At 41.4% G+C, this 23,399-nt stretch overlaps 1 protein-coding gene across 1 annotated transcript; it reads right to left on the bottom strand.

Moving 5' to 3' along the window:
• Positions 1-8,811: 8,811 nt before the first annotated feature.
• On the bottom strand, positions 8,812-18,571 carry LOC106148621. Its single transcript, XM_013514774.1, has 5 exons — positions 18,551-18,571; positions 17,770-17,916; positions 14,253-14,390; positions 10,565-10,726; positions 8,812-8,958 (listed from the first exon to the last, which is right to left on the bottom strand). The coding sequence occupies exons 1-5, from the start codon at positions 18,569-18,571 to the stop codon at positions 8,812-8,814; spliced, it is 615 nt and encodes a 204-aa protein (XP_013370228.1).
• Between the last annotated feature and the right edge of the window lie 4,828 nt (positions 18,572-23,399).

Below are 23,399 nucleotides of genomic sequence, written 5' to 3'. Positions count from 1 at the left end.
TGCTCCAACCTCCAAAGGGTTTCTTTCTTTCCATGGTCCCAACACCCTTTTTTGAGCCTGGATGCCTCCCCTCTTTCACACATTGTGTTGCAGGGACTCAGACCCCCTTCCAGCTTGGGCCTCTACCACTATCTGGCTCTGGTCATTTTCAAATGCATCTAGTCAGCCAGCAGAAAAGAGCTTGGCAAAGGCGCTCTTGCTTCTTATATTAGCTTCTTTCTTTTACTGGGACAAAGTCTATGACACGTGAACCTTAAAGGAGGAGAGGTTTATTTTGGCTCACGTTTCAGAGGAGTCAGTCCATGACTGCCTGGTTCCCAGGCAGAAGCAGCATGGAAGAAGGGCCTGGAGGAAGAACGCTGCTCACTCCACGGCAGCCAGGAAGCAGAGAGAGAAAGAAAGAGTCAGGAACAAATATACTTCGGAGTCGCCCAAGGGACCACCCACAGCCAGGCCTCAACTCCTACCATCACACTCGACTATAAACTCAGCAATGGATGATTACTGATAGACATAGCACCCCATGTGCCAATCACCTTCCAAAGACACAGGCTTTAGGGTACATTTTAGATCTAAACGGTAACGCTTAAACTGTAGCTTCTATTCCCAACGCAAGAACTAGTCTGTTGGCCACACTTAGATGCAAAGGGGCTGGGAAATGTCACCTCTGACTGGGCAGCCCTCTTTCCGACATGAACTCCACAGCACAGAAGAAGGGGTAGCAATTTGGGTGGTCAGCTGAGTGACCACCGTGATGGAGTGGTTCACTGACTGAGATCCCACCTCTGAGTCCTGCTCTAGTGAACACTGCAGTAAGATTCTGAATCTAAGGTCTTTAGTAGTAAGTCATTTGTAAGGCATTTTTTCTGTTGACAGAGCATATCCACACATATTATCTCACTTAATTCCCAAAATTCATAAGGGGTGATTAATTACCTTGGTTTTATAAGTGGGGGAAATAAGTCTAAGCAGACAGGTGGTTTGCCCAAATTCCCATAGATGAGTCAACTGATTTATTTGGATGTTCAGATCCTAGAGATATTATCAGTGGTTGCTGATAAGCTTAGATTGAGCTTGACCAAAACATTTGATGGGTGAGTTTGGGGGAGGGTCAGGCAGAGTCTTGAGTAGAAATGGATTCTCACAAATCCATGGCTTAACTAATGAACATCATTTACTAAACCTGAAGACTGTTTATCCAGTCTCTGCAAGGGCTACTAAAGTTGGAAGAAATTGGGGGACCACAGTAGCAACAAAAGGAGTGATGAATAGAAGCGGTTAGAGAGACAGCTAGTTTCTCAAAGTGTCTTCTGATCCTCTCTCTTGATCCAAAGTCCCAGAACACACAGTAGAGAAATGAATTTGTGTTTAGTGTAATGATTTACATTACTGACTTTCTTTGCTGTTGGCCTTCTAGCAGGTCCTTGATTGATATAGACTTTTCCTTCTTGGAAGTTATGGGGATCCTCACTTTCTCTTGCACCCCTCTTCTGAACTTTAGTCTGAGTCTGTTAGCCATCTGGTAATAAGCAGAGGCTATCATTATTTTAATTCTTTTTTTATTCCCTTCCTTCTTTTCTCCTTTCTCCCATGCCAGTTGAATCATTATTTTAATTCTTAACTAAGCTTTCTTTCTGGGCTAGCTTAAATACTTAAAATTTTATTTTATATTTTATTCTGTAATGCTTAAAGTATATGAAATAGGAAAGAAATATATAATATAGTTATTCAACAACTAAATCAAAATATTAGCATTTTCCAAATATATTTATGTTAATAATTTCTAAATTAATTTCATTATGTTTATAGAATATATTTTGGTTGCTTTGTTAAAAGGAACATTCCTTAGACTAATAAAATTTAGTGGAGATTATCTGAGCAAATCAAAACAAACAGAAAAGGTTTGTAAATTCCAGAGCCAGAGCAGGTTCTTTTAATAAGGACTTTTAAAAATTTATTTTTTAACTGACATAAAACCATAAAAATGTGCATATTAATGAAATACTATGTGATGTTTCAATACAGTATACATTGTGCAATGTTTAAATCAGGTTAATAATATCTATCGCTTTGAATATTTATCATTTCTTCAGGTGAAAACTTTCAAAAAGCTCTCTTCTGGCCTTCCAGAGAAGTATTGTACGTATGGCTGCCGTGCTGCACAGTAGCTCGCCAGAACTTCCTGTTCTCTAGCTGTAACTCACTACCCACTGACCAGTCTCTCCCTGTTGCTGCAGGCCCTCCCCCTGCCAGGTCCTGAGAACTCTGGCAAACCTGATCAGATAGTATTTATGGGAAAAAGGTGAGAAATAGAAACCAACTTAATTGGCTACAGCCTAGTCAGTCAGCCAGTCAACTGGTTTAGTTGTTGGGCCCAGTACAGCTGCCCAGTGCAAATCAATGGCTTTGTATAACATATTAACAGCTTTCAAGTTGGTTTTTCTTTGCCAAATTTGATTGATTGATTGATTGAGATAGGGTCACCATGTAGTCCAGGCTGGCTTTGAACTCACTAAGTAGCCCAAGCTGGCCTTAAACTCATGAAGATCCTCCTGCCTCAGCTTCCTGAGTGCTGGGATTACAGGTGGGCACTACCATGCCTGGCTCCAAATTCCATTTATAGCACACATAGAACAAGGTCTATCTTGGTGAATGTCCTATGGGCACTTGACAAGAACAATCCTCCTGCTGTTGACGATGATAGCATACAAATACTAGTCAGGTGAAGTTGGTTGGTAGCATTGTTCAACCTGCAGCACCCTTGCTGACTTTATGTCCACCTGTTCTTCCGATTACTGGGAAAAGAGTGTTAAATCTCCAACTCTAATGAGGTTTGGCTGTTTCTTCTCTAGGTTCTTTCAGGTTTTGCTTCACCCGTTTTGAAATTCTTTGCCAGGTGCATATGTGTTTAAGATGATCATCTCTTCTTGGTGAGCTGAATCCTTCACTATCATAAAATTTTCCTCTTTATTTCTGAAATATTCTTTGCTTTCAAGTCTACTTTGTCTGTTAATAACATGGCCATTCCAGTACAGTATATTTTCCACATCCTTCCACTTTTAACCCATCTCTGTCTTTATATTTAAGATGGACTTTTTCTATTGTTTTCCACTCTGTTTTGAGTGGAAAATAGAGTGTTCCTCTGTCTTCTATTTAATAACTTCTTGAACATTTAATATTACTATTCTGTTAATTTGTGTTTGAACAATAGTATTTTATTTTAATTTATCTGTGCATTTCTGGCCATATCTTTTTGAAAATTTTTGTTGGTACTCTAGAGGTTATAATGTACATACCTAAACTTTCCACAGTGGTTGCACCAGTCTACACTCCCACCAACAGTGGAGAACAGTCTTTTTTCCCCCACAGCCCCTCTAGCATTTGTTATTGGTTTAGTTCTTGATGACAGCCATTCTTTCTGGAGCAAGGGACTCTAAGTGTTGTTTTAATTTGCATTTCCCCAATGACTAATGATGTTGAACATTTTTTCATATATTTATTTGCTATTTCTACTTCTTCAGCTGAGAAGTAGCTATTCATTTTGGATGCTCATTTTTAGATTGGGTCTTTGAATTGGGGGGTTTGATTTTTTTTTGAGTTCTTTATATATATTCTAGTAGGTTATCTGAAGAGCTGATAAAAAATTTTTCCCATTCTGTTGGTTGTCTCTTCATTCTGTTGGTGATTTCTCTTGCTGTACAAAAGCTTTTTAATTTGATGTGATCCCAGTTGTGGATTCTTTGTAATATTTCCTGTGGGATTAGGATTTTGTTCATAAAGTCTTTCCCTGAACCAATGTTTCAAGAGTTCTACTTAATCTATCTTCTAAAAGATTTAGAGCTTCTTTTTAAATATTTAGATCTTTGATCCATTTTGATTTGAGTTTAAGTGCACAGTGAGAGATATGAGATACGGGGTTGGGGTCTGAGTCATTTCACTGATAACACTCTGGGTGTCTCTTGATAGCCTGGCCTTGGTTCCCTTACCATGGACTTTCCAGTGATTGTTCCTTGCCCAGTCACTGTGGTAGCTTAACACTGGGAGCCCTAAGAGGGAGCTGACCTGAGGCTCATTGGCCTCCTGCGTGGCATCTGACAAAGCGTTCAGGGGACACAGCAGTTACTTTCCAGGGGACACAGCAGTTATTTGGAGTGGAGTCATTCACCAGCTCTTGCAGCACACAGCATCCACTGCTCTCTTCCAGTGACGTTTTTCTCTGGTGGTCTCTGGAGTCACCCTCTCTCGCTGTGTCTCTGTAGATTCCATCTTCTTTCCTTCCAAGAGCCAGGAGCTGGGAAGAAAGTGCAGGTTGCCCCTTCCTTTTTCTGCATTGTGCTCTGTCTCTTCCATTTCTCTGTACGCTCCAGTTTTCCTTTCAGATCCTCCCTGGGTTCCAGGGACCCATCTCTCTCCTTCTTTTCTTCCCCAAGTTGTTTCCCAGTGTCTGCATTCGAATCTCGTGTCACTATCTTCCGCAATCCTAAAATGTTTTTTTAAAAGACACTTAAAAATTAGAAATATGTGTGTTTACCAATAATCAGATATTTACCTTTTCTGGTTTTGTTTATTTCCTTATACAGATTCAAATTCTTATCTAGTATTATTTCAGCTTAAAAATATCCTCTTTAATTCTTTTATTGGTGCCAGCCAAAAAAGGTCTACCTAGATTTAATTTGCCTAAAATGTTTTTAATTTTTGTGTTTGATTTTGAAAGATATTTTTTCTGAGTATAGGTTCTAGATTAATAGTTCATTTTTCTTTTAGCATTTTATTTATTTTTTTATTTTTTTGGTTTTGGTTTTTCTCCGGTACCAGGAACCGAACTCACGACCTTGCGCTTGCCAGGCAGGCACTTTGCCACTGAGCTAAATCCCCAGCCCTCTTTTAGCACTTTAAAGATATCATTCAATTTTTTTTGGTTTCATTGTTTCCACTAAGAAATCAGTAGAATATTTGCCTTAGTTCCTATATGTAATGTGTATGTGTGTGTTATATGTGTGTTATATGTGTGTTTCAGGCTTTAATTTTTTAACCTATTTCCAACAATTCAATTATGATGCATTTTTGGGATTGCTGACCTCTATCTCATTTGGGTTTTGCTGAGCTTCTTGGATCCATGAGTATATAATTTTTAAATCAAATTTGGAAAGATTTTGGCCACTGTTTCTCTAAATATCACTTGTGAACACCATTGCCGCTGACTTCTCCTGGGACTACAGCTGTACCTATTGCCCCACAAGTCACTGAGCTGCTTTTAATTTTTTAAAGACTTTCGCCCCCTCCTGTGCCTCAGTCCTGGTAATTTTAATTGCTGTCTTCAGGGTTACTCATCTTCTTCTGTGTAGTGTCTAATCCCCATTAAGCCAACCACTGAATTTTCCATTTCAAACAAATCATTACTTGGCCTAATTCCATCTTTCCTTAATGATTTAAAATTCTACCTTTATCATATGCTAATTCCCACAGATGTTTATACTTAATGTACTTTCTATTCTGTTACATTGATTTGTTTGTGTATTTATGTTTTACAATTTTTATTATTATAACAATATATGCTAACATATGGCAGGGTTAGTTCTCCCACAAAATTTGTGTTTTTCTTTCTGTTCTTATTTATTTTTCCCAAAAGAAGTTTAAAGTCAGATTGTTCAATGAAAAGAAAATTCTGTCGATATCTTAAAAATGATATTTATAGGTTAACTTAGGAATAATTAACATTTTTCTCATGTCATATCTTCCTATGCATGGTTTGTCTTTTGCATTTTTTAAGTCTCCTTTTGCAGCCCTAAGTAGCACTTTAAAGTTTTCTTCATATAGATCTTAAATATTTTTACTATATTTATGTTTAGGCTTCTTATGTTTTGTTACTGGGGCTACCATAAATGCTATCCTCCTGCTATTGCATGTTCTAAGTGGTTATTGCTTTTACATAGAAAAACTGTTGATCTGTACTTTAGTCTTGTCCCAGTTACCACACTGCATTCCCTATTGTTTCTGTTCCTTTGTTCATCTTTTTTCAGGCCCACAGCATAATATCTGTGGTTTTGTTGGGTTTGGATGTTCTATTGTATAAAGCTCAGATATTGCCTGTCTTTTATTTTACTCTAGCTTTAAATACTCTGAACATACTCATTTAAAAACCTTTTCATATTGTGCCATTATCTGTAGCTTCTAATTGTTTTTTTTTTTTTTTTTTTTTGGTACCAGGAATCAAACTCAGGACTTTGGGCTTACCAGGCGGGCACTTTTGCCTCTGAGCTATATCCCCAGCCCTATCTGTAGTTTCTGAGTGTAAAAATTTCCTATTTCACCTGTTGGCTGCATTTCAAGGTACTTCCTTTCTTCATGTAGTTAGATATATTTCACCATGAGCTCATCTTTAGGCGCAATAGTTTTGTGGTGAATCCCAGGGGCTTGGCTTGTGCAGGTATCTGTATCATTTGGTTCATATTTCCTTTTGTGGGGTCCATTCTTGGATAATTTTTATGTTTATTTTTTGACTATAACTTCCTTTAGTTATGGTTAGGAGAAAGTTAGACGAACACCCACACGTAGTGTAATTTTGGAAGTTTGATTTCTGGAGGTTTAGTTCTCCCTCCCACAACCCTGGGCAGATGGTCAACTTCCTGCCGCACCCTTAGCCCAGCGGGCAGAGTTTTTCTACTCTTTATTTCATGGCGGAAACAGCTTTTTGGCTTTTAGCTTTATTCAAAGACATCAAGTCTGCTTCTTACACCTGCAGGGCTGAAGCCTAATCCTCTGTCCTTATGAGTCTTAAAGCCCATTTTCTATGTTCCTGATAGCCCTCTAACCATTTGCTTTCAACACCTGCTCAATTTTATGAGCTTGAATTTCTGTTTCCTTCTTGGGACCTGGGAATTTTCCTTGCTTATTACTGAGTTTGACTATGGAAGGAAGATGATCATAATGGCAGCAATAATATCTTGTTATTACATTTTACCCAAAATTTACATGGGTGTGCAGTATACTGGGAAACATTCACATCAGCTCAATCTGTGTCATTGACCAGTATTTCCTGATGAGCCGTTAGGTAATTCTGACACATGTCCTTTCCTATCACACAGAGGAATCCTTAATCTCAAGGTATTTTGGACCCTGGCAAATAGAAGATCTTAAGTGTTCCAGTTCATTCATTCACTCAACAACTTTTCCCACACCTTCTCTTCTATTTTATATAATGACACTTATATTGAGCATCTGTTTTGCTCCAGGAATCGAGGTTGTCCTCCAGCATACAACACCATTTCACAAAGTTAGGTCACAGTTTTGTAAGGTGTCACTCTCGGTGGCCCAGAGAGTCATTTTAACGCATTATGGTAAGGACTTAAAATAGAGGGATGGGCGGCACATTTGCAGGGGTTGTTTAAAGGCCCTGTGTAGGGGTGGGAATGGGGATGGTGATGTGTCTGTGTTTTATGCACACTAGAAACAACAGGGAAGAATGACAAAGTAGGCAGCAGAGGCTGGGAAGGAGGGCACTTTGCTGGGTGTTAGGGGCCTTGGCTACTGGCTTTTGTGCTGGTCAGCGTGACAGCTCTCAGCCTCCCTGAGGCCCTGACCCAGCAATTCCGGAGTGGGTCCCAGTCATCTGCAAACTTGGGAGCATCTTCGGATGATTTTCATGTAAAATTAGGATTTGTGACTGATATTGGAAACAATATCACACTGACCCGCACTTTTTTCACTTCACCTGAAAATAAATTTCTGTTAATCTCTGAAAACGCCAATTTTTCTGCTCACACGTATCCCTCGTTTGGTACATGCATCTCCACACATAGAAGTGGGTGCTGTAAGCAGTGGACAGAGTGGGAGAAGTCTGAAGTTGACGAGAAACTAGTGGGGCCACTGTATTCTTTTTCCAGGACTTCTATAAGAAAGTGCCACTAATGGGGTTACTTAGACCCACAGAAATTTAGGAGCTACTTACCTGGTTCTGGGAAGCTCATCTTAGACTTGTCTGTCAGTGTAAATGTGCCTCAGTGCCCTTGACTGTAAAGTAAAGCAGATATTTCCAGATCCACAATCCTAGTCCAGCTCTGTTGGTAACAGTTGTCTTTGTTGCTTTTGCTATTAATGCTATCCTGTACTCTCACTGACTTTAGAGGGTTAGCTACTATTTTCCGGAGAGAAAAGTATCAGTAGGCTCAGATGAGAGACTAGTTTCTCTATCATCCAGTGTTGTAATTAAGTAATGGTAATGGATGTAACAGCTCAACCAGTTAGATGGCCTGCCTTTGCACCACCAATTGTCACGTTCTGAGGCGACAAGGCTGAGTTTCGCGAGCCGAGGAATCTACCTTATTGATTTACAGTCACACCTCAGCGGTGTGTGGGCAGGCACAGGAGTGTGAATAGCAATTGTTAGTGAGCCCAGTTGGAGGACGACAGGGAGATTCTCAGAGGCCAAGGTTCCAAATGTTTCTCATTAATTATATTCAAAACAAACTATCTGCCTTCAAACCCCAATTAGGGCATAGCACATGGCGCCACAGCCATGGCAGTAAACTTCCTGATCTGCTGGTTTTCATTTTGAGAATTGGAGTAGTGCAGTGGAAAAAATATGATCTCTGGAGCCAGGGAGACTGGGTTCAAAATCTGGCTCTCCCACTTACTAACTTTAGGACAGTGGGCAAATTACATGGCCATGTGCTACCTCAGTTTCCTCTTTGGAAATATCAAGGTAATGGTGATAACCACATCAACTTCAAAAAGCTATTGTACAGATAAGTCAAGAAGTCTTAGATATAATTATTTGCACCAAGACAACGATTTAATCCATTGCAACAAATGTCAAGGCGAGTTGAGGCAAACCTCAGTCTTCTGTTGATATGAAGGGGGCATGTTAGCCATTCCTGAAGGCCTTGTCCAGCACTGCCTGGCCCTTCCACGTGGGAAGTCAGCCTTGTCTGGGCCACCGCCACCTCTGCAAGGGCGGGCCTGTGAAGACAAAGCTGAGCATCCTAAATAAAGGTTTCCAAGCCCAAGCAAAGGCTGCTGGATGAGGCAGCTGACTGGTAGCTCCTTTCCTTCTTCAGCGCTGCTCTTCCGTTTTGGTCTCTTCCGTCCTCCATCTTGTTTTCTTCCTCTTTGCTACTCCTTGTTCCCCAGCCCAGCACCCCACTCCCTCTCCCTCTCTCTCTCTCTCTCATCCTCCTTACCCATGGGCATTACTCAGCTGGAGATGACGCTCAGGACACAGGGCCCCTCCTAAGCCTGAGCTGAGTCCCTGACCCATTTTCTCCTGAAAGAAAGAGGGGTTGCCATGCCAGCCTCACCTTGGACACCCTACTACAGCATGACCTTGTCTAATTATATCTACAGAAACTCCAAATAAAGTCATATCCTGAGGTCCTGGGAGTTAGGAATTCAACATATGAAATTTTTGGAGTGAGGAGATGCAGTTCAATACGTGAGAGCCATGGCTGTGTCCTACAGACACGATTCCACTGAAGTGTGCGGTCTGCTGCCCGTAGCCGTGCCACAGCTCCACCCTGAGTGCTCCCTGATACACATTTGATAGAAGTGCCCTGATGCTAGTTTCCATGTGCTTGAAATGAGGCCAGGATCAAGGACAGGGCCTGAAACATGCAAGGCCGCATAAAGATTTTGTATTTTACCCTAACAATGGGGAAGCACTGAATGTTCACAAATGAAAGGTGACCAGGCTCTACAGAGCTCCTTTCAAGTATAGCATCGAGAAGTGGAATGAGGGTGGGACAAAGTGGTTGTAATTATTCAGGAAAGTGGGAGACCTGACTTGTATCTTCATAATGGTAATGGGAACACAGACCAAATGATCTGGAGATAAAGCCATAATTTATATGTCAAGGTACCTAGACAAGAGGCACTAAATTATGTGCTATTTAACACGAGAATTGCCAGTTGGGGATTGCTGGTAAGGAAAACTGACATTTGGGTTTCTGGAGATGGGCACATTAATTTTGGAACACAGTATCTTGTTTTCAAGTAAGTCCCCAGAATAAACAATCTAGTTAAACCAAAACAAAGCAAATTTTCATGAAATAAGTGGTGAAGACATCAAACCTAAGCATGGAAGCTGTAGAGTGGGATGGGAAATGGTGAATTCTGACTGAATTATCAGTCTTCCTATGTATTAGTTTTCTATTTGCTGCTGCGACAAGCTACCACAAATGTAGTAGTTTAAATGACACAATTTTCTTCCCTTCTCTTGCTGTAGATCAGAAGTGCGGCGTGGCTCTTACAAGGACATAGTCGGCTGTTGGTAGGGCTGACTGTCTCTGTGGGGCCTGTAAAACTCTCCTCTCCTCTTGGAAGGCCACTGCCTTGACTCCGTGACTCAAGATCTCTTCCTCCACTTTTAAAGCCAGCAGTGTAGCATCTCCTGAGTTCTACTTCTACCATCATGGGTCTTTTTATGACCCTCTTTTTTACTTTCCCCTTCTACTGTTAAGGACCCTTACTTTGGAGCCTGCTGGGTGGTCTCAGGTACTCTCCCTATCTCATGGTTAGCTGATCAGCAAGATGAATTCTATCTGAAACATTGATTTCCATCTGTTCATACCTGAATGCATTCACAGGCTCTGGGATTACAAGGTGTAGATCTTTGGATGCCACTGTGCTGCTTCCACATTCCACATGGTGTTGAAATTAGTACAGAGCTGAAACCCAGAGCTGGAGAGTGCAGTTGTCTTATCTGGGCTCCGGTGAATCGGACCGGTTTCTCCTGAAAGAAAGAGGGGTTGCCATGCCAGTTATGCTGGGGCAGCATACACAGGTCTCAGGCTAAGAGAAAAGGATAGTGCTTCCTGTCCTCTGCGTAGAGGAGCTGGGTGATCTGGACTTGCTGGCTGACCTGTCCTAAACATTCTCTCTGAGGTGTCTGCAGCCTGAGGGAAGGCAGACAGCAGTCATACTGGGGTTTTAGGAACTGTATGCCCCAGCAGGAGCACAGTGAGTGTTATTCCCAAGCATTCAGGAAACGCCGCCATCTGTCTTGTTGAGGAGTTAAGTTTCCAGGTATCAGTGATGGGGGCAGTGGCTGCCAGGGAGTCTCTAGTCTCAGTGAATCTTTATGTGGGCAAAGCACATGCTGGAGAAATCAGTTATAAGTGAGTGTGAGGTGAACCAACAAAACCACAAGTGGCCCGAGAGAGGGATAAGCCCCCCTACCCCAGGCTGGGACTCTGCAGGGATCCTCAGAAAAGGATGACAGACCAGCTCTTCAGCCAATTCCAGGCAGGTGGAGTACAGAAAAAGCCTTAATTTTCAGCTACTGGAGCAAACATCTGAGTTTTGGTAGGAAGAGAGTCTCCAAGATTCAGAGGTGACAGGATGTGGGAGATAAAGTTGCAGAGGAATCTGGTATAGGTGCAGCAAGGGATGAAATCCTGACCCCTTGGAGATCACTTCCAGGAGGCCTGAGGAAGGAAGGGTGCAGCCGTCTGTCTCTGGGGTCGGAGCAGTGCACTAAGTAGGAAGAGGATCCCAGTGACGTTTAGCTGTTAGGGTATTTAGCACTGGAGGAGCCTCTGGGTCTTCTGATATGGGATCGCCCCATCACTCTCAGGCCTTCTTGGGGAGGAGTTTCCCCTACCAGAAAACAGGGAAAGTACATCCCTAATTTTCCTGTGTGATCTCAGGGAAGATGCTTCTATGAGGAAAGCCACATAGGAGGGCTGTCTCAATTTTCCTCTGTACCACATCCAGCTCCCTGGCCTTTTCCTTCACTTGCTGTTTTTCTCCTTACTTAGATTATCTGCTTCCTACTTTCTGCTTCCTACTTTCATACTTTCTACTTAATCTTTTTTGGTTTTTGAGACAGGGTTTCACTATGTAGTTCAGGCTGATCTTAAACTCACTATGTAGCCCAGACTGGCCTCGAACTTGTAGTGATCCTCCTGCTTCAGCCTCCTGAGTGCTGGGATTACAGGCATGCACTACCATGCCTGGAAATCTTTTTTTTTAATAAGAAAGAAGTTGTTAAAGTCTTAGTCTCAGACTCTAACCCACAATTTTTCATAATGTTACATGTTCCTAAAATTTGATAGTCTAAAATGCATTTCCCAGACAAGACCAAAATGGTTTTGCCATTGCAACAGAAGAGAGATGGTAATGGGCTCAGTGACAAATAGCTTCTTCTCACACCTACTGCTTCTGGAGTAGCAAGAGCTAATGCCAGTGCTCAAGTCTGGTTCCAAAGGGCGTTTCATTTCAGTCATGCCTCTTCCATGAACATGGCTATTTGTACCTTTCCTCTAACTCACTCACTCAGCTATGTCCTGTGGGTCTGAGGAACCGAGTAGAGAGGTCGTTTGTAAGTGGTCCCAACCTTCAGAGGATTGACCGGAAATTCTATCAGAGTTCACAGAGGGCAAAAGGGGCTATAAAGGGCTTGAGTAGTTGGCAAAAGAAGACTTATTTTTTTAAAAGCTTTTAAAAACCATTTTTCTAAGAGACAGAATCTAGGGTTAGGGATGTGGCTCAGTTGTAGAGTTCTTGTCTTGCATGTACAAGGCCCTAGGTTCAACCCCAGCACCATGAGAGGGGTGGAGAGAGAGAGAGAGAGAGACAGAGAGACAGAGACAGACAGTGACAGAGAGAGAGACACAGAGAGAATGAATCTGTGCTATGTTGCCCAGGGTGGCCTTGAACTTCTGGGTTCAAGTAACTGCCTCAATCCCTTGAGTAGTTGAGACTTTTTAAAATCAGCTCTTGAAGGATTGCCTTCAGGGATACAGAGTACTTTTGATGGAGCAGGAAGTAAGCATAAAGGATATGATAAATAAATATGGAATATGATGTGTGTGTGTGTACACATGTACCGTCAAAGTCTCCCTATCTTGTTCCTTAGCCACCCAATACTTTCCCTAGAGGTAGACTTAAACTAAAAAAATATTTGACAAACACAGACAGCCCATCTGCTTGCCTCCTGGTGGATGGATGACTGATGCTCTTTTAAGAACAGGAGTACCCAGCGTGCATGTTTCACTGTATTCTCTGTTAAGCACTGTGTGGCAACTCTTTCCGACCACCAAATCCTCACAAAGAAGACCTCACTAACCATGTTTCTAAGAGGGAGAACATTTAAGACCAAAAGTAATTATATAATGTTAACCACCTCTCCCCAACCCAAGAACCCACAAAAATCTTGAGAGGACTTTGGGTTACCACAAAAGGATGGGTTGTGGGTTTGAGCCAAGAGAACCAAGATCTAAGGAAAATGGGAGCCCGGCTGGCCTGCGGGCTGCAGCGTAAATGGAGACTGGACCATAGGCAGGGCTGCCCTGCCCTAAACCGATGTGCAAAGAGGGTGCTCAGGGGACCCCTAGAAATGGTCCTGATGGCACTGACAGGAGCAGGGTGTGCAGGCTGCGGATGGTGACACAGATGGGTGAGCACTTCCCAGATGGGTTTCCTGACCAGAAAAGGACTCCCGCGTGGAAAGGTCAAGAGGGAAAGATCCCTATTTTTCCTCCCCTGCTGTGAAATCAATTAAAAACAGGATGGATGCAAAATGGTTTTCTAACCTCCTCCACCTCCTGGCTTCCTTTCTTTCTGGGGGCAGGCCAGCTCTGAATGGGGAGAGACAGGAGTCTCATGGTCTGCAAATTCTTCAGCAGTTTGAATAACAGTGACCTTTGCTCCAGCTCTCCTCAGGGGCCCCATGCTGGCAGAGCCTGTTTCTCCAGAAAATGTGCAGAGCACGAGGAGCTGCAGAAGACAGAGTGGGGAGGGCCAGGGTCCCGCTAGGGCTTCGCTGCCCAGTTTCCCTCAGAAGTGTCTGACTTGGGGGAAACAAAGCATCTGGATTTAAAAGAGAATTTATTTCCCACAGAATAATTCAAAACGCTTATTATGCTCACACATCACTGCTTTATGCGAGCCAACATCAGTATCTTCCTTTCTGCTTTGATCTACAAAAGTGATGATACGTAACGTTTACGGAGTACCACTGTCAGCCAGACACATTATTACACACTTTTCTTAAATGAACTCTAATTCACATAACTAGTGAAGATTAAGCAATATTTTCCCCAATCTAAACGTAAGGAAAGTGAGGCTCAGAGATACTAAATAACCTACCCATGTTTAAACAGTCAGTAAGTAGCAAAACCAGGACCCAAACCTGGTCTGCTTTTCACTCCCCAGCACATTACAATAATAACAATAACAATAGCAGCTCCCATTTAGTAAACCCTTACTGTGTGCCAGATGTCTGGTACATATTATCTGAAACTCTCATAGCAAACCTGCGAGGAAGGTTTCCAAGCTCCTCTTACAGATGAATGGGCCAGAGTGAAGGACACAGCTCGAGGTCTGAGGACCGACTCAGTAAGGGCTGTCCTTGGACGTTGCTCTGTGGGGTCTTTGATGTCAAGCTTTTCACACTACTCCAGGGGCCTGGAAGATCCTCTTGTCCCTAGGTGCGTCCTGTGGGGCCCAGCTTGCTGTCTGTGGTGAGTTGAGGCTGCACTGGGCTGTGCGCAGAGCCTGCGAGCAGCCTCTGCCAGCGCACATTGCTCTCAGCAGCATGTAATGTTTCCTAGGGTCTCAGCCAACTTGGCAGAGGCCTTTCAGACATCTCGAGGGACGTGGTTCGAAGCATCTCAAAGGCAGCGAGAGACTTTTTTGTCAGGGCGTGCTGCTGCACACAAAGAGCTGCCGCCACTTTCCCCAAAGAAGAGGATTAGCCGGATAAACCCATCACTTCAGAGTCTGGCAGCCTAGAATCTCATTTACACCCCCAGTGCAAAGTCCTACGACCGGCTTCCTCAGCTTACACGTGCCTCCCTGGTCCTCAGACAGCCCTTATCAGCTGTTTGTCAACTCTGTCTTCTTTGACACTCTATTTTCCAGACAAAGCCTCACCCAAAATATATTGGGGGGTCTTGACAGCCACATCTTCACTTACTTGCTTCCATGTTCCTCTCTCCCTGTAGCTTGTGGTCCATAAGCAACTGCTATAACGAGACAGTGCAAGTTTGGGCTGGCCCTGAGAACCAGCTCAAACATTGTCACATCTATTACATCTTCAGGGTTCATTTAGCCCAAGGAGGAAAGGTAGCGTGTGTACGAGTTTTTAGCAAAGAAATATAAGGCCACATTAGTGTCTGCTAAAATGTAGGTTCCCATGGATCCCATTGTCTCCATCTCTTTGGCTCCAGACTCTATCCTATACCACTGTCCGGGAAATAGCCACTGTGACTCAGAACATTGATCTAACTTGAGATGTTTCCCTCAAAGGGCCCGCTAAATGTTCTGAAAACTCAGCGTGAAAATCACAATGCCCATAAAGATGAAGCTTATGCCTAGAACAATCCATTTCAGAACAAGATTGTCACACAATTTGGGCTACCTCACCAGCACCAGGAAGTAGTCATTTATTTTCAACAAATGCTTACTGAGTATCTTGCAGGGACCAGGTACTGCCAAGTACTGTGGATTCTGGGTAGAACAGTGCAGATAAACTCTTCATCCTTTGGAGTTCATAGTGGGTCAAGGAAGTCAGATAAGTGAACAGGAACTTTTTAAAGTTTGTGCTGTAGGAGCAGAGAGCAGGGTAGCTTAAGCAGCTCCAAGATTTGGGATGGCTTCTATGAGGAAGTGATGTTTAAACAGAGACCTTGAGGATGAACAGAAGCTGGTCAGGTAGGGGAGAAGTGAGGACCAGTCCTCCAGATGTGGCAGCCATGAGCATGAGCCTCAAAGTTCTCCAAGACCAAGGGACTCGACTGACTTTAGGCCCAGCTGCTGTGCTCTGACATCACCACATTCTTGCTGAGGCTCTGCTCCCCTCAGGCAGCTGGGCCATGACCAAATGTGGCAGGAGTGTCACTCCTTCACCTGGAGTCAGACTTGTGCCATGGGTAAGAGTGACATTACCCAGGGCGTGTGACATGAGCTAGGACACAAGGACAAAGGGAAAGGAGCTCAGGGCAAGCCCTGAAACTTCTCTCCTCCCAGCAGTAGGCGGAAAAGTCGTACACTAGAAGCTAACAGTTTCCTCCAGGGATTAGGCAAGACTGGACTTCTGTCTCTTCCTTTAAAAATTCCAGAGCAACTTTAACTGAAAACATCTTGTTTCAGGATAGAGTCTCCAAGGGCTCCGGGTATAGGGAAGTGTTTGGACAATCAACTTTTATTCTACCTGCAAGAGCTTTTCCTTTCCCCTAATATTTTTATCCATATGGTGTCAGAAGAAGCTGACTTTCCAGAGTTTAATCTTGACAGGGCCAACCCTAGCTTTGACTAGACAGGAGCCCAGGCAGGACTCAGACTGGACTAGTCAGGTGCCAGGTGTGTTACTGCAACAGTGAACGCTTGTAGACGCTTCTAGTCAGCATCCCAGGATCAGATTCTTCTGGCCTGCATGGGGAGAACATCCTTCTGGCTGCCCTGCATCACTGGGCAGAGCTAGTTCTCACTGCATATTAATAAATTGATTTTCTGGTTTCATTTAAAAACACATGAAAGAATAACATTAACATCAAAGGAGATCATCAAAGAGGAAAAGGGTTACAAAAAAGCAACATGTGGCTTGTGGGTGTGAGGGGAGGGTGAATTTTGGTTTTTAGGTAGGCAAGGCTACCCCAGGCAGGGTTTCCATGGTGCCTTTCAAATCCATCCTTTATCTGTGTGCTGCCTGGGGCTTAGGTAGGAGTACCTAACCTCTGAAATCATAGAAAGGGAAAAATGACCCTGCTGGTGATCATTTAAGGAAATATTTTTTGACAAATGAAAGGAAATACCCATTTATAGCCTATAAATGGAACCCATTACTCCCATATGGTGTTCAAGAGGTAAGCTAAAAATGGGTCCCAGTAGAGGCCACGTAAAGTAATGCAATGCTCATTAGCATAAACTTATGAATACGGGACATGGTAATGTTCCCACAGAAGTGTTCTTGGTGCCCCTCTCGGGGAGCTGCTGTTCTAACCACATCCTGTTCCCAAGCACTTCTAAAGCATGGAGTTTCTTTCTCTAAGCTCTGCCTTTGCTACACCATTCCTTTGCTGCTCTTGAGATCCAGTTTCAAACAGGGACTCTTGTAGGAAGCCCACCCTGAATCTCCACGCCAAAGATGGTCACACCTTCCTATGCATTCTACACAAGCACACATACAAAACCTTCACCATAGCTCTGGAGTTACTTGTCTGCACAACTGGATGATAACCTTTTCTAGGACAGATGGTGCCTGATTCATGTGATCACAGCACAGGTCCACCCAATTATCCTTATGCAGGAAATGCAAGTTGAATGAATGAATGAAGGAGTGTTGCAGCTATATCAACCAATGCTCACTCACTACTTATGGAGTATATTATATGTGCGTGACATTCTCAGACCCTTTGTTCATGATAACAGTTGGGCAATACTCTTTTTCCAGAACAGATGTCTATTCATCTCAGCTAATATACATGATTGTCTCCAAAGCAACCATCTGGGTGGCTGAAGTAGAGTAGTTAAGAGGCTTGTTGAGATTTCAGTGTCTTTAACTTTAACTGTGCTTCTCAGACAAGTGAGACAGTTCCCCAGAAATCTGGTCTGGAAATACTGCCAACACACATTCCAGTGACTTTGAGATGTTTAAAAAACAGACATATCACCTTTCAGGCTGAAATCACTGGGAAGTACATTTTAAAGTTGGGGTCCCTTCCAAGTTCATAGGTTGTGAATGACACACAGTCTGTGGAAACTTTATGAGATCATGAACATGCTGAGGTCCGAAAATTTCAAGAAGTCTTTAACCACAAATTAAACAAGTACCACATTTGCATGTTTAGGAAAAAAGTCCAGCAAGCCAAGGTCCAGTGGTGAGAATGCTGCCAAAGGCAGACGATGGTAAGGGGCCTGGTCAGGCTCCAGTGTGAAGAACTTGAATGTGGCCAACTGCAGGTATGGGTAGAAGGAACTCTGGAAAAGAGGGAAGGTCTGAGAAGAATAAGGGTCCTGCTAGTAAATTAAACAACCAGCCCTAGAGAAAAACATTCTGGAAATTGAATTCCAATCACAACTTTAACACTTTAGAAAATCATTTGAAGAATTTAGCAGTGAATCCATCAGATCCTGGGCTTTTCATAGTTGGTAGTATTTTTTTTTAATTACTGCATTAATTTCCCTGCTTATTATTGGATTTTCAGACTATGTCTTCATGATTTAGTTTTGGTAATTTGTATGAGCTTAGCAATCTGTGTATTTCTTGAAGATTTTCTGATTTGTTGAAATATAATTTTTCATAGTAGTTTCTATCTACTATGCTCTGGTATCTTTTGAATTGCAATGGTGTCTGTTATGATTTCATCTTTTTCATTACTAAGTGCTTTAATGGGAAGCACTTTTTTGGTAAGTTTGGCTAATGGTTTATCTATTTTGTTTAATCTTTCAAAGAATTAGCTCTTTGATGCATTGATTAATTTTTTAGTCTCCATTTTATTAATTTCTGCTCTGATATTTATGATTTCCCTCCTTAAATTTGGTTTGAGTTTGTATTGTTGTTTTTTGAGTGTCTTGAGGATCACTATTAGGTTATCTATCTATTTGAGCTCACCTGTTTTTCAAATGTGAGCATAAATCGCAATAAGTTTCCCTCATAGGATGACTTTCATTATGTCCCATAGGTTCTGGCTTGTGGTACCAGCATTACTGTTTGATTTCAGAAATTGTTTAATTTCTTCCATGACCCATTGGGTGTTATTGTTTCCAGACATTTACAAATTTTGTGTTGTTTCTTCTGGGATTGATTTCTAGTTTCAATGCACAACAGTTTGAGAGTAAACATAGGGTAATTTTTTTGTATTTACTTAAGTATGGTTTGTGGACTAGTATGTGATCTATTTTGCAGAAAGTTCTGTGTGATGCTGAGAATAATGTGTATTCTGTTGTAGTAGGGTAGAACATTCTGTAGATATCTATTCAGTCCATTTGTTCAAAGGTGTGTTCAAATCCGACATTTCTTTTTTGGGTTTTGGTTTAGTTGATCTGTCTCTTTGTGAAAGCAGGGTATTGAGATCACCCACTGTGATTGTGTTGGTGTATATTTGATATACAGTAGTATTTATTTTATAAATTTAGGTGCTCCAGTATTTGGTGCATATATATTTAAAAGTGTTATCTCTTCCTGTTGGATTGTTCCTTCAACTAGTATACATTGACCTTCTTTGCCTTTTCTGATTAGCTTTAGCTTGAGATTTGCTTTGTCTGAAGGTGAATTTGATACCACTGCCTGCTTTGGGGGTCTTTGTACATGAAACTGATTCCAGAAATTGTTTAATTTCTTCTATGACCTATTGGGTGTTTAACAGTATGTTGCTTTTCCAGGTGTTTACAAATCTTCTGTGGTTTCTTCTGGGATTGATTTCTAGTTTCAATGCACAACAGTTTGAGAGTAAACATGGGGTAATTTTTTTGCATTTATTTAAGCATGTTTTGTGGACTAGTATGTCTATTTTGCAGAAAGTTTTTTATCTTTTGTTTTCTATCCCTTAAATTTTAGTCTATGAATATCTTTTCAAATCATATGTGTTTCTTGAATGCAACAGACTATTGATTTTGGTTCTCTGATCCACTGTGCCCACCTGTGTGTTTTAAAAGTGAAATTGAGGTCATTAGTATTAAAAGTTATTACTACAAGGTGTTGATTTATTCCTGACATTGTGTTCTTTTTCTGTTGATGACTCTTTTTTTGTTTATTTATTTGTCTTGCTTGATGTAGTCATCCTATCTAAATATTTGACTTTGTCTGTTTTGTTTTCTCTGTCTAGAATATTCTTGAGTATTTTCTAGAATGCTCATTTGGTGTTCATGGATTTCTTAAGTTGTTCTTTTTGATGTACTTATTTTTCCATTTTTTTTGAAAGAAGGTTTTGTATGATTGTTAATTTGGGCTGGAAGTTGTTTGCTTTTAGTGCTTGAAATATTTCACTTCAGCTCTCCTGGCCTTTAAAGTTTGTGTTGAGATCTCTGCTATAATCCTAATGGGTTTAGTTTTATATGGTTTTTTTGCTTTTCTCTGACAGCTTTTAAGATTCTCTCTTTCTGTTTGATATTTGGAATTTTGTCTAAGATATGTCATGGGAGCTTTTTTTTCATCCTGGATGTAGCTCTGTAAGCCTTGCTTACCTGTAAGTTGAAATCTTTCCTTGTACTTGGAAAATATTGTGATTTCTATAAACATATTTTTATTCCATATAGGCCATCCTAGTTTCTGCCTGACTGTAGTTACCCTTAAGTTGCTCATCTTAGCACTGTCTAGTAGGTGTTGGATCAATTTTTCTGTTCTATTATTGTATTTTAAACCAACAAGACTTTTGAAGACATTATGACACCATTACTCCTCCAACTCTTCAATAAAATATAAAAGGAAGGAGTGCTTCCATACTCATTTCTGGAAGCAGCATCACTTGGATCCCTAAGCCAGAAAAAGACCCAACTAAAAGGAAAATTATAGACCAATCTCCTTAATGATCATAGATGCAAAAATCTGTGATAAGATGTTGGCAAACAGAGTGCAGCAAATAATCAAACAGATTATGCCTCATGACCAAGTAGGCATCATCTCAGGGTTTCAAGGGTGGTTCAACATATGCAAGTCAATAAGTTTAATATATTACATAAACAGAAGCAAGAACAAAAATCACATGATCATATCAATAGATACTGAAAAGGCCTTTGACAAAATCCAACACCCATTCATGATAAAACTCCAAAGAAAGTAGGTATAGAAAGCTTTTACTTGAATCTGATAAACCCATTTATGACAAACCAGTCGCCAATATCGTATTAAGTGGAGGGAAAACTGAAATCTTTCCCTCTAAAATCAGAAACAAGTAAAGGGTGCCCACCATCACCACTTCTGTTCAACATAGTACTTGAAACATTAGACAGAGCAATCAGATAAGAGAAAGAAATAAAAGGGATAATCAAGGAAGTAAAACACCTCTATAATGAAAATTACAGTATATAGCTGGCTCTCTGCAGTCCTTGTGACAGTCCAAGAAGTTTTTATTTGTAATCCCATGGAAAAGTTATTGGAATTCTAGAAAGTTAATTCTAATCTACCACTTCCAGTGCAACTCATGGCAAGAGTAAAGACACTAAGGCATATTTGCAGTTGTAGGGAGGCAAAAGGGTCCTAAGTCCAGCTAGTAAGGTGGTTAACTGGAACAAAGACCTTGACCCAGGGCTAAACTTGGGTTTTATTAATTCATGAAGAAGGGAGTGGCTTGAGGATGAGTGACTATGAGAATGGTTGGAAGTACATGACAGCTGTGAGCTGGGATAGGTAGGAGGCCTGAAATCACCTCTACAATATGCAGAGAGAAGGATCTACAGAAAGAGTACTCTGCATAGCACAGGGGAAGAGGTATCTAATGTTTTGGGGTCAGTGCTTCGACTCTGATGTGTAATCTTTTATGCCCTGAGGAGTCATAACCTCTTATCTCCAGGCTTGATTGACAGCGTGGAGCATGGCTCTCCGTCCTACCTGGCTCACATATGTTATTTTGGGAGCTACAGTGTAGGGTAACACTGTCTTGTCACCTTGCTTCAAAGACTACACATCAGCACCTCTGCTGGACCAATTTGCATTGCTTAAAGCCAATTGAAGGGATAAGGAAAAGTCTTAGCTAGCTTTGTACATGTCAATACATGGAAATGGGGCCATGCTTAGCCAAAATGGAAATAATTGCTCTTCTTTCAAGACAGTCATCCAGGTGGTCTTTCATAGCAGTATTCTAAGAAAGGAGATTAAAAAGGACATCAGAAAACAGAAACATATCCCCTGCTCCTAAAAAGGCAGAATTAATATGGTCAAAAAGGCCATTGTTCCTAAACTGATACATAGATTTAATACAATTTCAACCAGAATATTGATAGCATTCTTCACAGAGCTGGGGAAAACAATCCTAAAATTCATATAGAACTAGGAAAGACACAAAACACATGAAAAACTTCCAGACCAAAGAACAGGAGGCATCAAAATACCTGACTTTAAGCAATATTACAAGGTTACAGGGATAAAAACAGCATGGGATTGGCACAAAACAGACTTGTAGATCAGTGGAATAGAACAGAGGATGCAAAAACCATCACTGAGGGGCTGGGGATTTAGCTCAGCGGCAAAGCGCCTGCCTGGCAAGCGCAAGGTCGTGAGTTCGGTTCTCGGTCCCGGAGAAAAACCAAAACAAACAAACAAACAAACAAACACATGTGAATTTGCTTTATTTCACTAATGAGTGTGGTCTCTATTGCATCTATTTACATATAAAATCCTCTAGTTTATCCTTCTTTATAGCTGAGTAATACTCCATTGTATAAAAATACATCTTGTTTATCCATATCTCAGTTGATGGACATTTGGGTTCTTTCCAAGAATTTGCATTTCTTAATGACCAGAGATGTTAAACATTTTTTCATGTTTATTGTCCATTTCTCCTCCTCCTCCTCCTCCTCCTCTTCGTTCTTCGTTCTTCGTTCTTCTTCTTCTTCTTCTTTTCTCCTCCTCCTCCTCTTTCTTCACAACATCTGTTCATTTTACTTGTCCACTGTTTGATTGGATCTTTTATATTGTGCTTTTTTCTTTAGTTCTTTACATATTCTAGATATGTACGAGGAAGAGTAAGCAAAAATTTTTTTCCCTTCTTTAGGTTGTCTCTTCACTCCATTGGTTGTTTCCTTTGGCATGCAGAAACTTTTTAATTTCATGTAATCCTATTTGTTGATTCTTGCTGTTACTTTTTGTGCAATTGGAGTTCTGCTCAGAAAGTCCTTGCCTACACCAATGACTTTAAGAGTTTTACCTAGCTTTATCTTCCAGTATGTTTAGTGTTTGTTTTAATATTTAGATCTTTTATCCACTTTTATTTTAATTTAGTATGTAGTGAGAGGTATGGGTCCAGCTTCAAGCTTCTATATATGGATATCCATTTTTCCCAACACTATTTACTAAAAAAGTTATTTTTCTTCCAACATATATTTTAGGCCATTTTTCAAAGCTCAGATAGCTGAATGTGTCAGTGATGGTTTTTTTTTTTAGAAATAAAATTTTATTTAAATGCCCAGGGAAAGTGAGCATTGTGGGTGTTAGGTGAGTCCTTCCATTAATTGATGAATTCAGAAGGGGTCAATTTCACACTTGTCTCCAAAGCACCCATGGAGAGGCAGAAAGTTGTCTGGCACCTGACTAAGACCTGTAGGGACCACACAAACATCCACCCATCTGCTCTTGCACTTTTCACCATAGCCTACGAACCCAAGTCCAACCGAGACTGAAGTTCTGAGGGGTGGCTAGGTAGGAACAGAGGACTTATCTGTGGCCATGGCCTTGGAGGGCACTGGGGCACCATCCCCTCTATCGGCTATAATGCCATCATTTTACTTTGAGATTTGGAAGCCCTGTG

The sequence above is a fragment of the Chinchilla lanigera genome, unplaced genomic scaffold, assembly GCF_000276665.1.
Source record: "Chinchilla lanigera isolate Chin_1 unplaced genomic scaffold, ChiLan1.0 scaffold00024, whole genome shotgun sequence".
Lineage (NCBI taxonomy): Eukaryota > Metazoa > Chordata > Mammalia > Rodentia > Chinchillidae > Chinchilla > Chinchilla lanigera.
This window is presented reverse-complemented; position numbering and strand designations above follow the sequence as displayed.